This window comes from Acipenser ruthenus, chromosome 23 (genome assembly GCF_902713425.1).
Source record: "Acipenser ruthenus chromosome 23, fAciRut3.2 maternal haplotype, whole genome shotgun sequence".
Taxonomy (NCBI): Eukaryota; Metazoa; Chordata; class Actinopteri; order Acipenseriformes; family Acipenseridae; genus Acipenser; species Acipenser ruthenus.
In genome coordinates this window covers 1547429-1572780 of record NC_081211.1, presented here as the reverse complement: position 1 = coordinate 1572780, position 25352 = coordinate 1547429, and the positions used below count along the sequence as shown (strand labels likewise).

Genomic DNA, 25352 nt, shown 5'->3' with positions numbered 1-25352 from the left:
AGAGCAGCCACTGAAAATGAAAGAGGAACTTCTTCATTTCAAGTGCTCATTAGCCTTTTTTTTTTGACAAGACAACTGCAAGCAATCCCTCCTCGCCAGACATCAGAAAAGGTATTTATTTAAAAAAAGAAAATAGAGTAAATTTCTCTCTAATGGTGAATGTTATATTCTGTTAAGCTGCACCACACCAAGTAGTTCAGTTGGGTCAGACTGTAGTCGAGTGAATTCAAAACAGGATGGTACTTGCTCAAGCCCTGTTTCTGTGGTAGAAAGACAGTCACAAGACTGAAAGAAGTGTTTTTTTCTTTAACAGAAGCAGATTCCTTTGGTATGTGTTTGTTTGCTAAGAGAGAGCGTTTAGATTTATGAATGTTTGCTTTGTTAAAATAAATGCCGCACAATTCAAATATAATTATTTGTGAACATTTTTCCTGTTGAATTCATATGAAGCAAAAATGTCTTCAGGATGCATTTGATACTTTCTCCTGTTGGTGATGATAAATAAAATGCTTATTTACTATTAATTCATGTGAGGATTGAGCTTGAAATATTGTTTACTTAGAAATCATACTATTGTTTATATATCTTTATATTTTAATAACTCTCTAACATCTGGTACACCAGAGTGTAACCATAAAGCTGCCCCCTCTGCAACACCACCCCTAGTGAATGGGGGCAGAGTGTTGCAGGGGGACAAGTTAACGGTTGCACTCTGTTGTACGATCTGTTCTTAGAGATAAGACGTTTGAGATTTCTATCTATCTTCTTTCCAGAACCTTATAATACCGATTACCGGACCACTTCCATTACATAACAATTCACAAATGTATACGAATACTAGCACCAAATTATTGCTATTGAATTAGAACTTGGAAATGTTCTAATATCAAACGACAAATTAAACAACACCTAGTTTTCTACAGTGCTGAAAGTCGTGTTCTGCAACATGTTTTTTCACCAAAGGAACACACAGTTCTTGAAGGGAGATTCAAAAGTGTATATTTCACATGCAAACAGAACGGAAACTGCAGTCTGGCACCACAGTATCTTCTTGGTATTGTGTCAAAGTTGAAATAATCTTCCGTTTTTAGGATTACTTCTGACAAACTGTTACTGTACTTCTGTAAAACATCTTTGAAAAAGACAGAAGGAGAAGAGCTGGACGCACTGGGGCTTGGATTATGGGTCAGGTGATCACCTCAGTACAAGGAGGAAGTGTGCTTAGCCTGAAGTGTTGTCAACTTCCCCTAACAGGGTCAGAGGTCAGTCTTTTGAACAAACAGACCATCACCAACAGGCTTGTGATGTTAACGAGAAGACAACAAATGGGTGCATTGACTCTCCCTGGGGTCGGCAGATTGTTTAACTGAAAGAAGCTAGTCAAAAATCTTTGACAAATATTTTGACCGGAAGCTTTTCTTAGTAGTAGTCAAAGAGTTTAATTTGTTTATTTTAAAAATAAAATGGGTGTCTTTAAACATCTTTGTTGTATCATCCATCACGTGAAAACACTCAGGGTAAATCTTATAAGAACTTGTATTCACTTAGTATCCAAAACAATATTGTTACCATAACAGCCTATTCTGAAAACATCAGCACTTTATATTGAAATGCTGTATGAAACTGCTGTTGAATGTACAAAGTTTGTTTCAGTATGAATAAACCACTATTGGGTGCCTTATAGTTATACCTACAGCATTATATTGAGGTCTTTGTATTGATTCTACCCACACTGTTTGAGTTTCTTCCTTCATCTCTGAACTTTATTACTGGAGGGAAGCTTAAAAAGTAAGCAGCGGGTTCCAAAAAATACAGCATTATAACGTCCCCACGTGTTGCTACAACTGTTGAAATACTGAACCTGTAAATCATTGTTAACATATCCTGACAACTTCTTACGCTTATTACTTGAAAAGCTCTTTTCAAAATGGCCGTTCTAGTGCACAGGGTTTGAGATCTGTCCTCTAAATCACTGCAGGAAGAGTGATTTAAAATTTAAAAAAAACCACAACAACAAGTGCTCTGGCTTTCCTGTTCCGTGTCGCATCACAGATCGTTATCGCTGTGTTACCATGACAATGTGGGCAACAATCCTGACACTATCAGTGCACTAGAGCGGCCATTTTGAAAAGAGCTTTGAAACAGACTTTAAAGTTCTAAGAAAAACTGCAGGTACGTTATTTAAACAGATCTAGCAGCACGTGGGGACGTGTGGTGGTCTTGCCCCTGTTTGTGCGTGGGGGGGCGGGCCGGCGGGAGGTCCCTTTGTTTTGGCAGGGACTGGGGGAGGGGTGGGAACGTTCAGAGTTGTGAATGAGCCAAGCCCTTTCCTATTCTATTCAGCAGCGTTTATTTATTTAACTAGGATAACAAAAAAAAAAAGACTTGAGGTTATCAACTCCATTTCCAAGGAGATCTGGTAAAAACAGTGCGCCACAATCAGAGAAAGCATGGCACCACTTACAATACAATGACCTTCTGAACTCCTATCAGATCAGCTGTAATGATCCATGCTTGATCATCTCAATGTTGAAGAGCGTTCCTGCCTTCCTCTGGCAGTTAAATAGGATATGACACCTCAGCTAAAGTACACTGTCCTAATATTGAATTCCTTACCTGTTTAATATCCTGTTAAGAGCGTTCTCTGTGATTCTGTGTTGTCGTTTCTGGTTATCATTATTTGTCACATGCTTACTAACTATTATAGCAAAGCTTCTTAAAGGACTTCTCGAGGTTTATTAATATGTTTGTCCACCTCCCTTCTCCTCAAAGTCTCTGCGTGATTCATTCTCATTTTCCAAAGCACCGTTTAACCTGAGAACCATCCCTAACTATCATTAAACACTGAATGAAGACACCGAGTCGAAACGTATCTAGTCAGAATGTTTATCATTTAATTTATTAAGTTTCTTTTAGTGTAGAAGAGAACATTTGTAAACACTAAAACAAAAAGTCCTTCAAACTTAAAGAGCTAAATTCTCAAAGCTATCTACTATAAATTGTCATTAGCACTTTTTAAATAGGGCCCATTATCCTGTTTCCTTATTTAAACCCTGTACAAATAAGTTATTCAGCAAACTTACTGTAACACAAACGGAAACCGTACTGCAACAAAGTGAGTAGGTCTCCTATGGACAGTATGAGTGTGTGTGGACTCTTTCCCCTTTTTATGCTGGGGGTGCCAGCGCCTCACGTACAGCCGTCAAATCGAACATCCCTCTGATGCTTTTAGTTTGTTTGAGTGTTTTTATTTTTCTTCTACTTTTGTTTGTTTTTCACAGACACCCGAATATATTCAGACAGCTGCTGGAACCTTTAAATACACTGTCAAAGTATATATATATATTTTTTTTTATTTACTGCAGGTAACCACAGGCTTTAGTGTGAGTAAGTGTGGAAGGGGTCGGGAGTCAGTGCTTACCGCGCGCAAATTCAATAGGAAACTGCGTGTTAGTTCATGCGCAATTACATTTGAATCACTGATCATGTAAGACTACTTTTCACTCAGCGCCACCACTGTATCCACTGAGAGGTTACTGGAAGTGACTGACGGTCAAATCAAGTGGAAGAAAAAGCAGTCAAACGTACATCATTCAGGCATTCAATGATTATTATAATATACAAAATATATGGGAAGGGGTATTTAATTACATTGCATTGAAATATACAAGACAGTCTAAGCAACCCTCCAAACAGTTCTCTACACAGAACCCCCCCCCCCCCAACACCCCCCACCTAACACCTCTCCAACACCCCTCCGAACCTAAACACCCCCCCCCCCCCAGGGGTCAATACCAAAACAAAAGGACAGCACTTTAACATAAATAAATAAAAATGTATGAATTTCAGCAGAGTAGCTGTTACTCTGACACATGGTGAATTTGTGACCATTCTTTTCAGTACAGGCTTACAGTGTAATTGTTCAGCATGACAAAGTAAAACATTTCAGCTAATGGATGCGTTTTTTTTTCTTTTTGAAGTTAGGTAATAATTGCTAAAAAAAAAAACACATTTAGTCAGGCTATCTAAACCATGATTAATTAAAAGAAAACATATTTGTTTAATCGCTTAGTCTGGTCCGCCGTTACACAATAAAATAAAAGAAGTTTGAACAGGAACTGACTAATGAAAGCCGCTGGCAACTTGTAGCGGGGCAGCCAGGCCATTCCTGTGCTGAGGCTGATCAACTAGCCCAATGACTAAAAGAAAGATTACCTCTTGACTTCGATTGAGGCCATTCTGTTAAAACAAAAGACAGCCCCCACTGCCAGCCATTCCCTCTAGTAACAGCTACAGGCTACACTCACACCTCATCCTACTGCATACAGACACCTGCTGATATTTATGAGCTGGAGCCAGCCAGCAGTGCAAGGGTTAATCCCGCCCCCCGCCCCCCACGTCCCCCGTCCCAGGCAGCCTCATTTGAGACGTCAGTTGTTATTCGTGGGGGTGGGGGCTTTGTGAGAGGAAGAAGAACACTGCATTTTATTTCACACAACACGGCAGCTGTTGGGTTAGGACTGTCTTGAGCAGAGAGAGTCACAGAGAGAGGGAGAGAGAGAGAGAGACGTTGTGTGAGCTAGCAGGAGCAGCCTTTGGGTAATCTACTCAATCTGGGTCACTTGGATAAACAGGTCGAGGTTTCTCTCCTTTTTTTCCCCCCATTCCTTTTATTTTTCCACCCGGTGCAAACAATAATAAATACAGCAAGTCTTATACCCATAGAAGAGGACTGAGGAATAGGGAGTCTGTTTTTTGAGCGAGCACAAATTCGTCTGTGAGTACCAACAACAACACATGAATGCATTTCTTTCTTTCTTTCTTTCTTTTTCTTTCTTTCTTTCTTTCTTTCTTTCTTTCTTTCTTTCTTTCTTTCTTGTGTCCATTCATTCATTCGTTCTTCGTGTGGGCGTTTGGGTCTAGATGCTTTGTTTTGCTCCTGGATTTTGCTCTGCTGTTTGCTGATGGCTCTTGGATGAGGGTGGCTGGCTGTAGTGTGCTGGGGAGGGTTGCTGAAGATGTGGTAGTGTTCTCATCGGAAGCAATAAGCACAAGCATTCGCACAGGGGTGTCTTGTGTGCATGCATCCAGGCTACAGGGGGAGATGCTGAAAGCAGCAGAATGAAAACTGAGGCTGTATTCTTTGCGTATTCTTCAGATGCATCCCTTGATCTGAAAAGCCAGTGTTGCACATTCTTTCTAGCCATCGTTTGCATTTGATTTTTAATAAATATAGATGCTGGGATCAGTAAGACAGCCTTTTATCTTTTGGAAAGGTCACATTTTAGTCATTGATTTAAGATATACTGGTATGGTGCCTTATACAAATGCTCAACAAATGCAGCAATTGATTAAGTGGCTATCTAGCTAATTTCTGCAGAATGCAATTTTAAGACACTGCTTTACCAGTTGTGTATGAATACTGTGTCTCTTTTCCTTAAACATGATATTGCAATAATTCAATGAACACATTTGTTTTTTGAGTTTATATTTTTTTAAGCTTAGGGCACACGTATTGCTTTAGCTTACATTAAAACATATCGAAATACAGGACATTACAGTACAATCGTGTTACACTATGGCAAGCCATGTATGGATATGCACGCCAATGTGTGTGTGTGCAATACGTGTGTAAATCAATGCATATGTGTGTGTGGGTGTGCATGAGTGTGATTTTACCATGCAGTGACATGAAAACAATAGGGCACCCTGAAAAAAGAAACAACCAGAAAAGCTAGCAGCTACTGGGTGCAAATCCCTGAACGGCTGAATGAATGAATGAATGAATGAATGATATAAACACCTTGCTGCATGAAGTTTAAACAGCAGCGAGATTGAAAGAATCAGAGAGGAGGGCTGGGTGATACAGTCAGCAGCACCATGGCTGAGGTTGTACGATTCAGCATCTACCCCAGTGAATATAAAGGTTCTGCATTGTGTGAACAAGGAGAGTGGGTGCAGCAAGCTGGCTGGCAAGAAAGCAAGCCTTAGGGATTAATCCCATCATATTTCTCACAGGTTTTCATCTGTAATCCCTGCAGTTTAGAGGGTTTATAAAGGTCTGGCAGTCATCGAGAACATGTATCAAGCATTTGCATACCCAGCAATCAGATTAAACTGGGGCTCGCAGGTGAAGAGCAAATGTTTTTGGAGGGGGGTGGGGGGGTGGAGACGGTCACAGCGTAGCCCCTAATTTCTGTTGCTACCCCCTCCAAGTCCCTAAATCAAGGATGCCTAATAGAATATATTACATAATCTATCCAGTGGGGTTGGAGGGTTATATTTGATTGAACGTGCATCTGGGGTTCTGTTGCTAGGACACTCCCTTTTGGAATTTTTTAAGAACGGCTTCTTATTGGTTGTTTTTGATGATGTGAGCTCTGGAAATCTGTAAGTCTTTCTGTCTACTTCCTGTCCTTCTGTTTGTCCGAATATGCATGGAGGAACAGACTGAACAGATTGTTGAACAGATAGTAAGAGGGGCAGTTATTACAAATACACGCTGTTCTGTAGAAAGCTGAAAATATCAGTCAATAAGATGTCCCTCATGACATTCTTGTTGACTGCAGGTTTTTTTTTCTCTGGATGTCAGTGATGTGGCACCCTTGGATTTGACCAGATTGTCCATTGATGGTTTCTTTATTTTGCAACCATGCGTTAATGTCACTCTATTGGTTGCATGACGATGGTGACACTGATGCTCCAGTCAAAGGCACATCTGAAGGGGGGGGGGCTCTGTTACCAACCGTGTCTCTCGTAACCTTGAGACTAGCTTACCTTTGGAAATATGCAGCGAGGAGAGCGGAATTAGGAATGCAGAATTCAGAATTCAGAATTTAGAATGTTCTCTGTCAAAAGACTTTTAGATTGATGGAGGGATGGCGGAACTGTATTAGGGTTTTCGGAAAATGATCCCAGTCATAATGCCCTTGATTTGCAATGCTTTGCAAAAAAGGGGTGGGGCCCAGAGGAAGAGGATATATTGTACAGTACTGTATGGAAGCATTGCTACAAATATAATAGATTGGGTTATTTCTTTTAATGGCTTTTTTTTATGATGCCGGATCTTGAACTGTTAAGTGTCAGGCTACGCTGGATCCTGTCTCTTTTAATGCACTGTAAGCAGGTGCAATGGGAGTACAGCTGCAGTACTGGGTTTCTCTTACACTGCCTGAATGCACAGATTATATACATTACACAGTATATATGCAGGCTTTACATTAACCCTCCTACGGTATTGCTCCTCAGAAAATCCCCATGGCCCCCTATAGATTTGGTGTGTCGTGTTTCCATTTCCACATCCTGTAGCAGACCTAATATCTTTGTCATCAGATTAGGCATGTGAAACGCTTTCTAAAAGCAAAATAGGACTGCAGCAAGTGGAGAGAAAACAAAGGGTTCTGGGTTTCTTTTAGCAAATTTACTGAGCGCTGTGCAGTGCTGACTACCTTCCCCATAGACAGCATTGTGAGTCTTTCAAATCTGTTGGTGCCTCCTGCTCTATAGAATAGTACAGTACAGTATAGAACCCACATATCACTCCTATCGCTAATACTCAGACACGTGCCAGTATATGGAACTGCACTTTCACAGTAAACTGGGTATATCCAAGCATAAACCCAGTCCTCAATTTGCACGATTATGCAGTTACATTATTGAAACTCAATATTGAACCACTCAGAACTAAATGAACTCTTTAAGCCAAGCTATTGAGTTACACCCTTCCTAGTATTCATATAGCATCCCATTGGAATTCATTAGGATTCTGTGCCATTCTTTTCAAGTTAACATGGGTGGCTTTAGAATCCATGCACGCTGCGTTCTTAAAAGCTGTTCATATTGATAGCTCTTCAGACCCCTATATGTTTCGTTCCACTGTCGCACACAGATTTCCATGTGGGCATCTGGGAAGGTCAAAGGAATAAGAACAACACACAGTACTGTATAAAGTGGCTAAAGCGAGATCAGATCACATCACTGTCTCAGCGAAGGAAAACAGAGGTGAATTCACACCTTGTTATCCATTTGATTTCGCTTCCATATGGCGCTCTCAAAACAACATTAGGACCCCACTATAATTCAGTGGACTGCCCGGAAGAAACTGTGATAGAGCCATTAACAGTGTGCATTGCCAGCCATGGCTACACAATTTGGAACTAGCATTGCACACAGTAGCACGCTGTCTGGTAATGATTTGGTACCGCAGTACTGCAGTGGATTTCCAGTGGGTTCACTCCACTGGAAAAAGTGATGTTAGTTGCCCTAGATTTCCTATTCTAAAGCAAAATGCAGTCAGGTCTGATTCCAAGTCAATTATTGTAACGACTCTCCTCCTCTTAGTATAGCACATTTTCATGCACAAGTGGCCTGATGTTGCCTAGCAGTGTGCAGAGCAGGTAGGAGCTGCAGATCGCTCGAGTGCTGCTGACCCTCTTTATAACTGCGTCATTCAGGTTTGCTTTGCCCACTTAGTACCCTCACATATTCTCTTCCTGCATGCAATAGCACTGATGTTTTTAATTAAGCTGTAGCGTTGCATTTGAAAGGCATCTTTAACAAGTCTAGCTGGTCCTGACAGCGTCACACCCAGTGTATACATGGACTGTACTCACTGTCAGCTGTATTCCAGTCCGCTGTACGTGAACACTAAACTGCTGCGTTGATTTGCTGAATTCAGAAAATATCCCCCTCAGTTACGTCTTTGCTTGCAGACCCAAAACGATAAGCGCAAACCCAATAGAGAGCTGCTGCAATGATCCTCGCGCTGGTGTCTTGTTTCAGCTTACAGTTTGGTGCTGTTTTAATCTTTTGGGGCGGCGTTTGCTGAGATGAGTTGTGTTAAGTCGGAATCCTCTGTGAAATTAACCTAATTCTGATTGCAATGGATTGGAGCCACGTATGGCCCCATTGAACTCACCAGTATTATTCCTGACCGCTAGGGAAATCGGTAGTCACTGGTTCACTTCAAAATAAAGCAAAACTGATGCTGTGTTTAAATATGATGCATGCTAAACAAGCACGAGCACATCAGAGCTGTGTCTTCCTGCAGTCTGGTTAATTCTTATCTTTCTCTCTCTTTTTACATTTCTTTGCTACAATTCAGAGATGGACATGACAGACTAAAGCAGGCTTAAGAAACACAAAATGCTAGGGATATCGGTTTACTGATTTACAGAGGCAATATTTAGACGCTAAGATCAATTAAAAGTTCAATTCAAATTCACGTGCATTGGATGGGTATCCTCTGATTGCATCATTGCTTGCTGCCTAAGCATTCTATGAGCTCTTAAGTAGATATTTATATTTACAGCGCATGTGGGAAGTTTCATTGAATAGCACTGTAGAACAGGGACACATGGCATATGCTGTATTGATTGAATCTCGGTGGGGTTGCTGTTTTAGTTTTGTTGTATCACTAAGTGATGGTTTGGCTCTTTTCTTGGATGCAGGATAGCTCTGTAAGCCCCCTGTTTAGAAGCAGTGTTTGCTCTCGCTTCACTGGTGGCAGCAGTGGGATTATGTGCGGTGCTCCATCCAGCGAATGCTGTGAGCAATTCAGACAGGCACTTTCTTTGATGGCTTGAGGGGGGAAACACAGGCTCTTCTCAACATCACTTGAGTGATCTTTCACAACAGAATGCACACCGCAGACAGAGGGAGATAGGAGGGGTGAAGACGAGGGGGACAGGAGAGAGCGAGAGCAGGAGAGGGATATGGAGAAAGAGAAAGATAGAAGGGGAAAGATAGTGAGGGAGAGACGGATAGGGGAGAGAGTAGGGAGATGGAGAGGAGAAAGAGGGGGAGATGGAAAGAGGTGCGAGGGAGATGGGGACAGGGGAGATATCTGCAAAGAAGCACCAGCCCATTTACACACTGTATGTCTTCAGATGGGTAAATGAGGAGAGTTGGAGGGAAGGAGAGGCAGTGACAGAAGAGTGCTTGTTGGGATGGGAGTCTCTTTGATGAGCTGTGCTAAGTTATTGCTCCTGGGTACTTTGTAAAATTGACTTCCTTAATGGTGATAAAAGCCCCCACAGGGCCTGTTTAGCACAGATGAGATGTAACTGCGTGAGAGAGAGACTCGCCCCTGGTCCTTTTTCTTAGAAGTCATTTAAGAGAAATCCTTTGGTTTGATTCAACCAATTTCCAATCGGCATTGCTTTCCAGCGTGCAATAATGAAAAAGTCACCCTTTTTGAAAACTTGGGGGGATAAAACGGTTTGAAGTTCTGTGATTGGAGTAGGAGTTTAGCAGACTCGAAGAGGCAGCAGGTATCTTAAACAATAGGAAAGGTTAGAGGTACTGTGCCTGCACTGTGGCTTCAGTGGCCAGTCTACCAGACTCCAGAGTTATTACTGAGGTGCATTGGAGGAGCTTCATTATAGCTGCCCTGTTTCCATTGGTACTGCTATTAATCTTGTTAAACACATGCAAAGAAATGTAGGTGGAAAAGGAACTGTGGTTTACAGAATACTGACAAATAAAGGTCACATTTGTGTGGTACGAAGAGCACTGAGCTGCTATATATGTTTAGCTTGCGGTTGACATGGAAATCGCCTTTCATCTTAAAAAAATCAACTGTAACTTAGAGTTGGGTTTCAAGAAAAGAAAATACAAATAATAAATAATAAAACTAAAGCAAGCTTTGTAGTGTGTTCGCTGTTTCCACCGATACGTCGGTCTCAGAGCTCTGGTCCTGCAGTGGTAATATAACCAGGCTGCCCTTCTCTGCCGCACATGCCACAGGAAACACACCCTCGCAGAGGCATGTGAACTGTGCCCTGGACAGTACAGCGTGTGTGTGTGTGTGTGTGTGTGTGTGCTGACTTGCTAACTGCAATACAGTATCATTTCTGAGGGGATGTCATTGGTTAAACCACATTTTCACGTTTTGATGTGTTATTGATCTTATGCTAAAAGCCTTTTTTACTCTCTTAAAAGGCTCTCATAGTAAAATCACAGTGAAATGTAATAAAGCATGGTGAAAGCGTGCTGAAGCACAGGTTAGCATTGTGAAGCCCAGAGAGATATTGTAAAACATGTTAAAAACATGGCAAACCATGTTTTTTTTTAATATGCCTCTCCATGTCTCTACTTTGGCAACTATGGTAAATTTATAGTATAACCATAGGAAAAATACAAAATGACCATGCAAATTTACTGCGGTAAACTTTTATAAGGGTTGAAAGCCATCCAATCAATGCACTCTGCTAATGTTTCTGCTAGCTATGGTTTCTTCAGGGTTAATGCACTGGGAATGCAATGGGAAGGGATCAGATTAATCTCATAAGGGTATCATGAAGTGTGACAGGGCCACCCTTTCCTCTCTCCATTCCTGAGCTTCTCCACACAGGGCTTGTGAGGGTCAATACAGGGTCAATCCATGTTCCTCTTCCAGCAAGACCGCTCGCTTCTCCGGTGAGCGTTCAGATTGACTGTCTCTAGCTGTAACCCCTCTCTCTCTCTCTCTCTCTCTCTCTCTCTCTCTCTCTCTCTCTCTCTCTCTCTCTCTCTCTCTCTCTCTCTCTCTCTCTCTCTCTCTCTCTCTCTCTCTCTCTCTCTCTCTCTCTCTCTCTCTCTCTCTCTCTCTCTCTCTCTCTCTCTGGCTGTAGGTCGTGCGGAGCTGATGCAGTGATTTATAAAGAGCGGACAGCCCTGGTTGACGCAGTGAAGTGGTCCTTGAGGATTTCGAGAGCAAGGTAACTGCTGTGCGTGCTGCGCTGCCTATCAGCCCAATACAAAACGGCATTGCTTGATCCGTGAAACACAAAGTGTTTATTGATCAATTGGACATACCATACGACCAAAGCAGTGATAATCTAAATACCATCACCATTTAAATAATTTCAACGGCCCTGTCCTTGCTTTTTTTCAGACAGAAATACACTAAAATGGACTTGCTTGATCTGGTAGATGAACCTTCCGAGTTTTCTCGTTTTTTAAATGATCTGAATTGTGCACAGTATTTATCATGGTGTGTTTTGTATCTCATGCAAAGACACAACATCACATTAATTGTAGTTCGTTTATTTGCAAAATGCAGTGCACAAGAGGTTAATGAAAAAAACAACACACACAAAAGAGAACTAGATTTTCGTTTTTAAGGAACTTGAATGTGACGTCGTTACATTTGAAAAAAAAAGTGATTCCGAACTGAACACAGGAAGCGGGTGCTTACTGTCCACAACAACGACGTTTAAAAAAAAAAAAAAAAAAAAGAAACACTCGCTAGCTCAGCGCAAGCCCTGCAAAAATAGACTCCACAAAAACAGAAGCGAAACGAGCGAGACCGGCTTTTTCTGGGTTGCTGACAAGAGTGCTAAAGCTAAATTAAAAGCAGTCTCACTGAACGGTGCAAGAAGACCCGTATTTCCACCTGTTCGGATATATACATTACACAGGAAATACAGAATTACAAAGTGCTAAGATAGCTGAACGACAGGCGCATCCACGGTAAAATATATCTGTATATATAGATTATAATTATTTCTGTCTTTTGTATGAGGGGTTGTGTGTGTGTGTGTGTGTGTTCTGATAATAAAAAAAATACCAGGAAATAGAAGACAAGTTCAGCTCACCTCGGGTTAAGGAGTCTTCTTTTTCCAGGTGATACATTGATTAGGTCTGGTGTACAGAGATCTCTGAGCAGTGCTCGTTTAAACGGATGTTTAATTATGAGCTGTGGTGGACTTTGGAACAGTTAGAATGTTGGAATGACAACTTCGGTTAAACGGCCTAGAATGCATCCCATAGTCACCGTTACCACCCGATTGACATTTTACTTAGCTATATTATTATTATTATTATTATTATTATTATTATTATTATTATTATTATTTTTCAAAAACATCAAAAGAAAAAAATGATTCTCATAAAAATGTGACTCTACAGTGTAGCTACATTACACTTAAAACTAAATTATGTGAATAAATGACTTGCATGTAGTAAATACTAGTCCATGTAGTTTATGTGCCTGTATTTTGAAGTGCGTCCTGGAAGAGAGGGCTAGCCCTTCATGCCAGGAGGTTAATTGGCTGCACCATGAAATCCGGTAGTTCAAATTAGTATTAGGAAGTGTCAGATCCCCTTTCAGTAAGGTGGTGTAGCTACTATAGTTACTTATGTTTAAATTGGAAGTATAGTTCCAATGTGAAGCTTCTGCTGAAATGTTTAAAATAGAACCTTCTCTGGGTTTAAAACAGACCAGTTCAGAATCTGCATGAGACAATGTGGAGGAATCCGGTTCTTATTTGTTTTGGTTAACGGAGACAGCACCAGAGATATCTTGTAGCATTAGAGCTCAGGTAATGCATTTTAACTGAGTTCCTTTCTGGATACCCTCCACTCCGCGAGAATCGAATCAACACGTACATTTATAATAACGCTTCCTGCATTTCACAGCACTTTGCGGTACCGCACTTATTAAATTATCCAGTACCCCCAAATGTATTTCCAGATGAAACTGTAATGGCTGGAAGGAGGCGAGTGCAAATAGCACTGCAATGCATTTTATGTTTAGTCAAACACAGTGGGTGTTATTATTAATATTATTTTTAGAATAATGTTTACCCTCCAAAATGATCTTCACTGACAAAGAAGACACTGGTACTACGATGCAGTGCTGCAGCACAGTACTAAGAGATGAGGGCAGCTACAATGCTATGGGTCACTGACATGGTAAGAGATGATTGGTGGCGAGTAAGGTCCACTGTGTTTGCTAGAATGGAAGGATGTAGTAAACATTCACTAGGCTTGTTGATTCAGGACTATTGAAACTTCAATAATGTCTCAAAACTGCCCCTTGAAAATGACAGTTAGGAACAGAGAACTGTACGAGTTGCTCTGTATTATTATTTATGAAAAATAATAAGTGAAAAACGATGCAAAGTCACAAGGTGTAAAAGCTACTGGAAACTAGGCTTGCTAGCAGACGAGAGCAGGGGTCCAGTCTCTTTACTGTTTAGAGCACAGAGAAATTCTGTGTCTCACAGCGAGAGTGGCGTTCCTGTGCCTCGCGTTTCCTGTACCGCAGTTGAAAGTGAAGCAGATGAAGTTCAGGGTAAAGCACTGAATCACCACCTTGTTTGGCCGCTGCGTGTCGCTTCAATGTCCCTTTAGAAAAGTCTGCCACAATAAATTTGCATGGAATTTTCCATGCTTTTCCCATGGCTATACTGATGAAAAAAACCAACTGTAATCTGGTATCAGCCTCGGATTATTTGACCATATTTTCAAAGAGTTTCCTCCATTCTTTAATTAACTTTAATTTAAAAGATTTTAAAAAATCATGTTAATGTTATACAACATGAGAAACAAAGCACCTTGAGAGTGCTGAAGAGGGCCTGGGTTACATTGCTTGGTTCCTAGTTCTACAAAATGAACAGAAGTTTGACTTCTCAAAAAATAAGAGTTAATTAAAGACTGGAGTAAACGCTTTGAAAGTACGGCCTGTTGTATCTTACTCACATATCAGGTCAGGCTCTGGCTGGTCTATGATCATTTATTACAGGGCTTGCTGTGCACTATTTGAAAGGCGCTATATCTGTGGGAACGGCAATGAATTGCACTGTATTCTATTGCATTGCACTGTATTCTATTGCATTGCACTGTATCCTATTGCACTGCATTGTATTCTATTGCATTGCACTGTATCCTATTGCATTGCACTGTAATCTATTGTATTGCACTGTATCCTATTGCATTGCACTGTATTCTATTGTATTGCACTGTATCCTATTGCATTGCACTGTATTCTATTGCATTGCACTGTATTCTATTGTATTGTATTGCACTGCACTGTATTCTATTGCATTGCATTGTATTCTATTGCATTGTGTTTGTCTTGTATCTCCTGCCCAGGTTTGCTGGCCATGGGGAACCTCATTAAGGTCCTTGGCAAGGATTTAGAAAACTGTCCTCATTTTTTCCTGGACTTCGAAAGTAAGTCTCTGTCTGTCTGTCTGTCTGTCGCTGGCAGGTGGCAGCTGACAGCAGGCAGCAGATTGATGTTGTGGTGCAGTCCTCCAGACACTCTGCCTCCTCTCCCGTGGTGCAAATCAGGCCTTGGTACCCCTTCTCCCCCCCCAGGGTTTAAGCATGCTTATCAGGATCTAGCCAATCTTGTCATCGGCAAAACCAGAAACCATAACATGAGCTGGCCCTCAATATACAAGAGCGTTGTGTATTTCAAAGCTTAATTCTTCACGTTTTGACACTGGCAAGATTAATAATAATAATAATAATAATAATAATAATAATAATAATAATAATAATAATAATAATAATAATATGACTTTGTGCCTGCAGATTAATGTCATCAAATCATTACTGTGGAAACTGCAGGTTAATAGCCCTACATGTGCTTCCTAGTCGTTATTGTCTGCCCCCACAGTGTTTGAAGCACATATCCCTGTCAGTGTCAAGGTCTATCTAAGGAGCTGATTCAATTGGAAAGTACAGTGCCTGTGTTATTTCCCTGTTCTATAGCAACATTCAGTTTTGTATGTTTTTGTATTAAAGTCACTCAAGTGTTTGGCATTAACGCAGTGGCATCTTCATGGCGTGTCCTATGTCTGATTGAATTACGCCACAGAGTAGGGAGATTACGGCTGTTATACAGCGGTCGCTGTACTTTTAAATTCGATAACCGAAGAAACGGGGAGGGAGGAGTGTGTCTCTGTGTCCGTGTCGCCGTGTCTGCACCACCACCCTGGCTGTCACCCCCCACACCTCCTCCTCACCATCACGCCCTCCTCTGATCACATGACCTGCCTGACCCCCCCTCACGCCTCCATCCCATCACCCAACACGCTTCTCCCTTCTTTTCTTGCAGGGCCCCATGGGAAATCTCCTAAAGGTGCTGGCTTGCGCCGAACTTGAGCATGGCCAAATATTTTTCCTTGACTTTGAAAGTGAGACCATTGGCTTCTTAATTTTTTATTTTTCATTTTTTTTTATTTTTTATGTTTATTCATTTATTTGCATTTGATTAATTTAGGGTCAGATTCACTGAAGCTTTCATCCCAGTTCTGTTCCCGTCATGTAAGAATTCTTGCAAACCCCTTAACTGTTCCATGCTAGTTCTGTAAAAATTACCTGTGATATTTTCCATTTACCAAGAAAAAAAAATAGGTATTAGCTTGCCGTGGGCAATTGCATAGTGAATCTGGCACAGGAACGCTTTAAATAAGTGTCAGTATAAATTAATTCAAATGTAAGTACTGTATGGCACTTATTTTAAAGTATAAGCTATTTTTTGTCCATTGGTTTTGTTAAAAAACAATGGAAATTATTTACGACTATCATTATTATTATTATTATTATTATTATTATTATTATTATTATTATTATTATTATTTGATTTTTGTTTGCAGACTTCATTATTTATGTCCTGCTACTTTACGTTAGTTGTGTTTGTGTGTCCTTGTGAACAAACCAATACTGGGTGCTTGGTTTTCAAAATTGTTTATATATATATATATATATATATATATATATATATATACATATTCTGCTACAATGGAAAGGTGTAGTAAGCAGTCTCCAGGATTATGTATTTAGGACCATCTCTCTCTGTATTCTCATGTAAATCACTTTCAAGCAAACTATATAGAATTAATCTTAAGAAAAGTTGCCATTTGTAATGTAAATTTTAAACTTGTGGCTTCAGCCCACTTAAGCTCCTTTCTACCCTGCCCCAGCCTCTACAAGACTGAGCATACAGCCTAGTTACAGCCTGTTATGCACACCTGCATCACTTCAAACAAATTGAATAATTCATGAATTAACTGGACAACCAATCCCACAGTTTTGTCAATTCCAGCCACATTCTCACATGGAAATGGTATTTAAATCAAGGCTCAAAATGAACCCTTTCCTGGGTCCAGTTAATCTGCCCATTTAACAACAAAAACGAACGCTGTTAAACATTTAGACAAGAAATAAAGTAAAGACATTTGAATATAATGAAGATAATACAGTGGAAAGAATATGTGCATTTATAACGCAGAATATGGAAGTGAATGAAAACGAATACCGGTACAGAATAAATAAGCTGTTTACATAAAACAATTCACCAAAATAAGCCCATATTTACATGTGAGGGGTTTTCACCCCAACACAGTACACCTGACACCTAGTAGACTAATATAGGTAGCTTACAAGGGGCACTGTTTTAAAGCTCCACTAGTATTCATTATGCATTAAGCTCACTGATTTATCAACTATTTATGTACCCTAAGCACACAGCTAACAGATTAGGAAGAAAAGACAGATAACAGTTACCTAGTAAACCAATTTTCACAACCCTGCTCAGGACCTCAATAACAGTGGGAGCGTGCTTGGTTATTTGTAATTGTAATCCTCTATAATTACTGTCGTTCTGTTAAGATACGTGAGACAGAGCAGGCATTGAGACACTGGATTCCTGCACCTTGACTCCGATCAAGCAGCTAACTGCTCTGGGTCTGATATAGTGCACCCTGTGATGTGCCTTCAGCAGGGTTCCATGATGTGCGTAAACTTGCACTTGTTTAAAGGAAGGAGACGCAGGCTGAGAAATACGGAAGAGCTAATGAAATAAGGAAGGGCTGGTTTGATCACTCCACCCACATAGTAGTGCTTTCCCCTGTCATGATTCAGTCTGCTCAGAGCTCTCTCAGCTGCTGTCCTCACACATATGAGCCTACAGGGCGAGGCCACTTTATTAGGAACTAGTAGGAACGTGAGCACTTCTTTGCAAAGGTGGCTGTGCAGTATAATAAGCCAAGAGCAACTATTACACTTAGTTGGTCGGCTGTGAAATTAAAGGTACGCCCAACATGTGCTTCAGGAGAATTGTGATCAGAGTACATGCAATCAGAAACTGGAGACACAGTATGCAGCTGTAATGTGTATTTGAGAAAGTGCTTCTCTGCACAGAGATAAACTGCAGCGAGGCTTTGACAGAACGTTCTCAGTACTACTTTTGGAGAGATGAGATCGAGATATATTTGTACCCTTGTGCTGCAGACAGACGAAGCCAGCAGCTTCTTCCTCTTTCTGAAGCAAAAAAAAAAGAGGCTTTTCTAGCATATCAGCAGAAAGGATAGGTACATCTTCCCCTAACATTTTCAATCATTAAGACATTAAAAAATACTTCTGTTTTGTCGTTGAATGTATTTAGTTTCTCTTAGTATTTCTAAATGTAAGCACTATTGAGTGTTTAATAGATACATATGATTTTTTCCTAAAGGACACATTTTCTAATTGCAGTTTGTACATATACAATTTCCTCTCAACATGGCCTAATTGTGGATTAACCAAATTACTGAAAAAAAAACAGGGAGCTTTATAAAGTAAATCAAGAGGGCAGTAAATCACCCAAGGGGGGCAATGACTAATGGCATAATTCGATTTAGATAATCTGTAATAAACGGCACAATGTTACTGTGGGGTAGCATTCAATTACAGCACAAGAGTTCAACTATTAAGTATCTTCTAATGTTACTGTTTCATGACCAGAGAGACCCCAGGTTTGTTCTACACCCTGCCAAGCCTTCAAGGGTTCATGACTGCAACCCCCCAACATCACAGGGGAGCTCTCTCTGTGGATGTGGGACCCCCGCCCCTCCTCCCCATCCCTTCACTTTCATCCCCTCTTTCTGTTCAGAAAACACTCACCCTTGAATCGCTGTCCCATGTATGAGAAACTACCTTCTGAGACCATACATAATGTAAATTGAATGGAGTGGAGTTAGACACCCAGATCAGCTCTCCTGCTGGACTCAAACTTGAAACTGCAGTTCAAGATCAAGTAAATACAGTCAAATCAGTAAAACTTTAGGGTTAGAAGTGATAGGCATGCAATAATGTATATGTTATAACTTCCTTATAGAAAAGTGCCTTGCCATGTTTAATCATAATCTATAGCTGTATGATTTTTAACATGTTTATAAATCTCTACACTAAAGACTGTATTAAGGGAGCTTGTGTATATAGTGGCCACTCTGATTACACAGTGCACATCTCTATATTTCTGGAAGTTGAATATACGTTTGAGCTGTTGTTGTAATCACTGGAGCCCCAGTGCAGCGTTCAGAGAACTGCAGTTCAGAATCTGTACAAGTGCACTGCAACTGCAGTTTGTTACATCACAACAAAGTTTAAATAAATGACCAGTCAATAATACGGAAGACCAGAAGTGTGGGAATCTGGGGGTCTTTTCTCAAGTCAGGACACCAGCACAGTCTCCTTACAAATCGAAATTAGTGGAAGGAGCCACATAGCTTACAGCTGTTAGACAGAGCCGATCGATTAGACTGGGATATCGGGAATTGAAAAACAAAACAATAAAACTGCTGTTTCTTTCTGGTGCCCTGACTTTGCACATGTAGGGAAAAAGCGTTGCCAGAAAACAAACGCAGTTTAACTTCAGCGGCAGTGCATTTCAAAAAGAAAAATTATTGAATCGGTCTGAAGCTCAAAGCAGCAAAGGATAAGGTCACTATCTAGCCAAAATGCCTGCTATTATAAATATCTTTTTTTTTTTTTTTTTTTACCAGATTAGTATTAGGGAACCTTCAGTTCCGGTTTCTATTATAGTTTTGAGATTACAGGGATCAATACTGCCATGGACTGGACTGCTAACTCAACCCGTGAAATGTGTCACAGTTACAGTCATTCGAAACTGCAGTTTCAGTTCCCAGCAGTGCAGTTAAATGGCTGTCCAGCTACACTCCTCATCCCGGGTGCAGGGTAACTCTAGCAGTCATTACAGATCCAATCCAGTGTGCTCAGACTGCAGTGTCCTCTGGCTGGGTGACTGACAGGCAGTTTGCCCGCTCTCGTTTAGATGCCCAGCCGACTGAGGCGGAGACTGCAGTGTGGAACCAGGTGAACGCCGTGCTGGAGGTGGCTCATGGGATACTAGCGGAGCTGCAGTCCTATAATGGGGCAGGGCAGGAGATACGAGAGGTAACCAGCAATCGCTGATACTGTACAACACTATACTAATACTGTAGCCTTCAGGCTTTTACAGGGTTATTTGGAAAGCTTTTTTTTATTTACTTTACTGAAATAACTTTTGATTCAAAGAATATTCTTTTAGCATTCTTTATCAGTAATCTCAGCAGTTAATGGTTTTTTTTTTTTTTTTTATCACAAATGCATTCATCAAATATTTTGCTTCCCTGGCCTGTATTTCAATGTCAAAAATGATCTTCATTAAAAAAAAAAAAATCTAGTTGGTTTAAATAAAATAAGATTGAAATGCATATTGATTGAATGCTTTTTGATGAATGGAGACTTCCGTTTGCTCTCTATAAAACATCTCTTTTGATGAATGTATGTATGAACAAACGAATGAATGAATTAATACATAAATGAATGAAATGAGGGAATAAACGAGTCATGTATCATTGCAGGCCATTCAGAACCCCTGTGACCTTCAGCTGCAAGAACAGGCCTGGAATGCAGTCTGTCCCTTAGTGGCCAAACTGAAGCGCTTCTACGAGTTCTCTCTGAGACTGGGTATGTGGATCGGCTGCTTCAGCCTCTCTCTGAGCACCCTGTACTGCTGGCTTGTTTCCATGGCGACTGCTAGGAGCTGCTTGCCTCGGTTCTCACAAGGCAGCCACTTCAAGGCTCTCTGCTGAGTGTAGAATAAAATGGTGAAGCTTGTTTCAAGCACTCTGTGGCACAGTGAGCAGCATCAGTACCACACTGTAATGAAATCTGAGCAGAATTACCCATTTAGCCTTTTCTTTGTAACATGTAAAGAGCTTAAACAAGGCAGACATATCTTGAAGACTTGGTGCAGTGGATTAGCCTATCACCTGGGTTTAAATCTGGCTTCTCAAGTCACAAGTGAATTGAGTTTTGAGGTGTCAGTTGATGATCTTCAATGGAAATGCTACAGCGGCACTACATTGGCTTCGGTACTAAGAAACGACTATGAATATAACACTGTAATACAGCTGGGTTTTAAAATTGTAATGAACAGAATACTATGAGTTGCAAAGCTTCAAGCTGTGATGTTTGCTGCTTGCTGTTTCAGAGAACGCCTTGCGCAGCCTGCTGGAGGCGCTCACGAGCCCCCCCTACGCCCCGATGCAGCACCTGGAGAGAGAGCAGGCCCTGGCCAAGCAGTTCGCTGAGATCCTGCACTTCACACTCAGCTTTGACGAGCTCAAGGTAGCCTCCTCACCTTGACCTTGATCAAGACCTTGACCTTGACCTCCATCTGAAAATGCCAGCCACATATTACTGCATGGTTTCTGGGTGATTGAAACAAAACACACAAAACACACACACACACACACGTCATCTACAGCTCTATTCCAATGATAAAGTCTGATGAGTTGCATTGATCAAGAAATATTGATCCTTTAGCGGCCATAATCCTTCTGCTCCTTCTTTATATAAAACGGGTTTGTTTGCGCCGGATCGCACTGGACCCCTGATCCAGTACCTTTTTGTTTACAAATTAAGCCCTGACATAAGCACAGCACTTACAGTGTGTTTTTAACTGTAAGGGAAAAGACTACTGTACCACTACCAACACCTACACCTACGATGCTTCACAAACTACAAACAAATGTGCAAAAATCTGACGCAAACTGAACTCATTCTTAAAAACGTTGTGTTTCTGCTTCAGATGACAAACCCGGCCATTCAGAATGATTTCAGCTACTATAGGAGAACCCTCAGCAGGAACCGGCTAAACAACCTACAGGTATGGAAGGCTACTGGAGCAATGCAGTTAACCGGTACAGCGATAGTGTAGTCATATTAGCTGCACTGTAACTAATCTGAAATTTTAGGTAAAAAATGATCGAATGAACCTTTAATGTCCCGCAATCATGTCCATCCTTACTCTGTGTGACATTTTAAAAGGTGACTGAGACCTTCGCCTCCCCTCCCGACCTCAGGGTTCTCTGATCACATGTTCTTCATTTACAGCATGACGCTGAGAACGAGGTCAACAACGAGATGGCCAATCGGATGTCTCTGTTCTACGCGGAGGCCACGCCCATGCTGAAGACCTTGAGCAATGCCACCACCAAATTTGTGTCCGAGGTGAGGAGCCATCAGACAATAAAGATGTTGGTCTGTGTGCACTATATATACACAACCCACCAACAAGTATCGGGGCAGATTGATAGTGGCTCTACACCTGCAATATTAACACTGTGTTATTCTCTCCCCAACAGAACAAGACTCTGCCCATTGAAGACACAACAGACTGCCTGAGCACCATGGCCTGTGTGTGCCGGGTCATGCTGGAAACACCGTGAGTTACTCACCACTTTTTATCTATCTTCTCTATAGACTGATAATGACACAGTTATCACATTTCTATTTGCACTTGAGCAGCAAGCTGAAACAGTTTGTAATTGTAATTGCATTTTATTAGTGCAGCTGAGCCCGACCAAATTTCGAACAGACTCCTATTTTTCGTTATGGTGCAGGATAACCCGTAATCATGCTTGGGATAGGACTGCATGGAAAAGCACAGAAAAGCACTAGATTAAGAATGACCGTAGCGTAGCTGTACTTGTATTGGATTGTATTGTATTATATGCATTGTCCTTTTATTGAGTAGCTATGCCACTGTTGCTAATGTTTTATTGGATTACAGTGAATAGAGAGATGCTGGTGTTATAAAAGTTTACTGTGGTGCAAAGCCCAGTGAACGCATATCGAAAGCATGGTAAAAAACAATGCAAACACATAGGAAACTGATATGGTGCAGTGCAGAAACTATGTTAAGATGCAGCCGGGTGAAGTTCTACCAGCTCATGCATTGCTCTGGATTGTGTTTCAGAGAGTACCGGTGTCGGTTCACTAACACAGACACCATGCTGTTCTGCATGCGGGTGATGGTGGGAGTCATCATCCTGTACGACCATGTGCACCCTGTCGGGGCCTTCGCTAAGACCTCCAAGATCGACGTAAGAGCCCCAGTGTCTCTACCTGTCATACTGGGATAGCTGCTGTTCAGGGGTCCCCGTACTGCAAGTATTATGCTAGGACCATGCAAGACTTGCAAGTGTAATGCAAGAACTTTGCAAGGATAATACATGGGCCAGGATGGGTTTAAAACTTGCATTCGCCTTTGCAGTCAAGTTCAAATCCCTCTAAGTTCAAATTCCCCGTGCAATCCCTTACATCATTCAAGCACAACCATTCGGGCATATGCCGGGCATGCATGATATCCCTGCTCTCGTTCATGCTTTACACTTATTTTTTTAATCCTTGGTACTGTATTATTTAATCCAAAGAATTAAAGAGGGATACAGGGCTTGACTTTCAAAAGATTTTTTTACACCCATTCGTTATGAGCACAATTTAGAGCTGCCGAATCAGCAACAATCCTCTGAGCCACTTCATTTCGGTTCTTGTGAGTAAATTAAAGTCGTTATTCTCACTGGTTTTAGAATTGTAACTGGTGTTGTTTTCTCTGTCTCTGTGGTGGTGTTTGATCAGTAGAGCTGACCTTTAATCTACACCCCCTGTCTTTCTTTGTTGTTTCCAGATGAAAGGCTGCATCAAAGTGTTAAAAGAGCAGCCTTCAAACAGTGTAGAAGGGCTGCTGAATGCTCTGAGGTAGGTACCTGCGGGGTGTCCACTCTCACTGACACAACACAGGCACGGGGCCAGCTGGCAGCACAGAAGGTCCACTACAGCAAACACATGAAGCTGTCAGTACGCGTTAGCAAGCCATCCACGTATGATTTAACTCATGCACCCGGTCCGGGATTTCAAAACCACCCTTGTTCGGGTATGTTATTGAAATGACCAGGTGGCGGCAATCCGAACTGATTGCGCTTTACGTCACAGCATGAAAAAGTCACACCTGAGTCTCTAGGCTGACTATTAGTTCACATGGCTAGAAGGGAGGAACCCAATGTTTAACATCAATCCCCTGTCCCCTGATCATTTCAATAATTTACCTACAGAAGGGTAGTTTTGAAACCCAGGGCTGGGGGTGCAGGACTAGTGTGAGTTTCTAACCCTGTAAACGGCAAAGACATTCCAAGGGCAAGGCACCACTTTTGGCTAAATTATAAGTGTAGTTGTACTAATAGGACCTAATGGAGATATTATATGTTTAATATTATAGACTGCTGCGGATCTTCAAGCCAATCTGATCGCATGCTTCCGTCTGCTTCATCACACAGCACGTCACAAAGAAACACACGTCAACCGTGCCATATTGAGTTTTTATACCGTGCTTTATTCGAAATATCGGTCCAGTTGACGTCATCTGCTTTAAACAAAATCCTACCTGAGGCACCTCACGGTGACATCACAAGAGGTCATGTATGTTTGCTAAGCTTTTACTTTTATAAGGGAACAGAGCTCGGATTTCAGCCTCGGTGTGTTCACCTCTACCTGTCTCTATATTATCTCATTGTGAGTAAGCCTGTAACTAATGAAGTGGCATGAATACTGACACTTGCCCTTTGTGTGCAGGTACACCACGAGGCATCTAAATGATGACAGCACCTCCAAGCAGATCCGAGCCATGCTGCAGTGAGTGGGACAGAGACGGGGGGAGGAGGGGTCCCTGGGAGAGGCTCGGAGACGAGCAGCAGGGTGGGGCCATCTCCACTGCGAAACCTCAGAGACGTGTTTGTTTACATAAATTAATGCAAAACAATTTTAATGTTAATAATATACCCCCCCCCCCCAAAAAAAAAAAATCATCATCTCCGTGTCTCGTTTTGTAAGAAAAAAACTAAATATGAACAAAAAGAAAAAAAAAAGATATATAAAAGTTAAACTTAAAAAAAAAAAATCCATATATTTGATTCTGCATCAGTACAATGTAATGCTGGAGTGCATTTTTTGCACCCACTGAAAAAGCTGCCATCTGGTTTGTTTCACTGTAATGAAAGTAGAATACATGGTTCAGTATTGCATTGAATGCTTTTTAATTTCAGACCATTTCCCTCACTGCTGAATCATTGCCTGAATTAAATAACAAATTACAGAGGCTGTAACTGGAGACAGAGCAGTGCTACGGCGCTGCTGAATCACAGGACTTTGTAGGCAATAACCTGGCTTTAGTGGGGCTGCCTAAACCCAGGCATTTGTGTTGATACTTTCACTTGGTATGATCAATCCAAACAACGCCTGACGTGCTGTCATTTCCCCCGTATGGCCGCATTCAATCACATTCTCCATAAGGTCTGTAAGGGAATAACGCCCTAAGTTCTTGTTACTTTAACCTTCTAACAAGCTACTGTACAGTAATAAAAACATCTCCTCTGACTCATGATCTCTGACTGTGACCCTACACTGCAGGTGCTGCAGTTACAGTGCCGATAACCTGCACTCTAACTGCATTTTTGATATATAAATATATT

The 25352-nt window shown here is 41.3% G+C and overlaps 1 protein-coding gene across 5 annotated transcripts; it reads left to right on the top strand.

The window, feature by feature from the left end:
- On the top strand, window positions 1-25257 carry LOC131699697 (CYFIP-related Rac1 interactor A-like). 5 transcript variants are annotated; one of them, XM_058997362.1, is made up of 12 exons: window positions 1-111; window positions 11613-11699; window positions 15833-15911; window positions 19832-19953; window positions 20403-20508; window positions 21035-21171; window positions 21635-21712; window positions 21940-22056; window positions 22191-22270; window positions 22805-22931; window positions 23516-23586; window positions 24457-25257. In XM_058997362.1, the coding sequence occupies exons 3-12, from the start codon at window positions 15839-15841 to the stop codon at window positions 24518-24520; spliced, it is 975 nt and encodes a 324-aa protein (XP_058853345.1). In that variant the 5' UTR covers window positions 1-111; window positions 11613-11699; window positions 15833-15838; the 3' UTR covers window positions 24521-25257. The 5 variants fall into 5 exon arrangements, with proteins under 5 accessions (XP_058853345.1, XP_058853347.1, XP_058853343.1 ...); XM_058997364.1 differs by lacking the exons at window positions 1-111; window positions 15833-15911 and adding exons at window positions 4474-4777; window positions 14860-14940; XM_058997360.1 differs by lacking the exon at window positions 1-111 and adding an exon at window positions 4475-4777.
- Window positions 25258-25352: the final 95 nt, after the last annotated feature.

What these genes read in the sequence shown, in the direction of transcription:
- LOC131699697 (XM_058997362.1), top strand. Translation starts at nt 15,839, where the DNA reads ATGGGAAATCTCCTAAAGGTGCTGGCTTGCGCCGAACTTGAGCATGGC. An exon ending in CGAGTTCTCTCTGAGACTGG is followed by an intron (nt 20,509 to 21,034) that starts GTATGTGGATCG and finishes TTGCTGTTTCAG; the next exon opens with AGAACGCCTTGCGCAGCCTG. An exon ending in CCACCAAATTTGTGTCCGAG is followed by an intron (nt 22,057 to 22,190) that starts GTGAGGAGCCAT and finishes TCTCCCCAACAG; the next exon opens with AACAAGACTCTGCCCATTGA.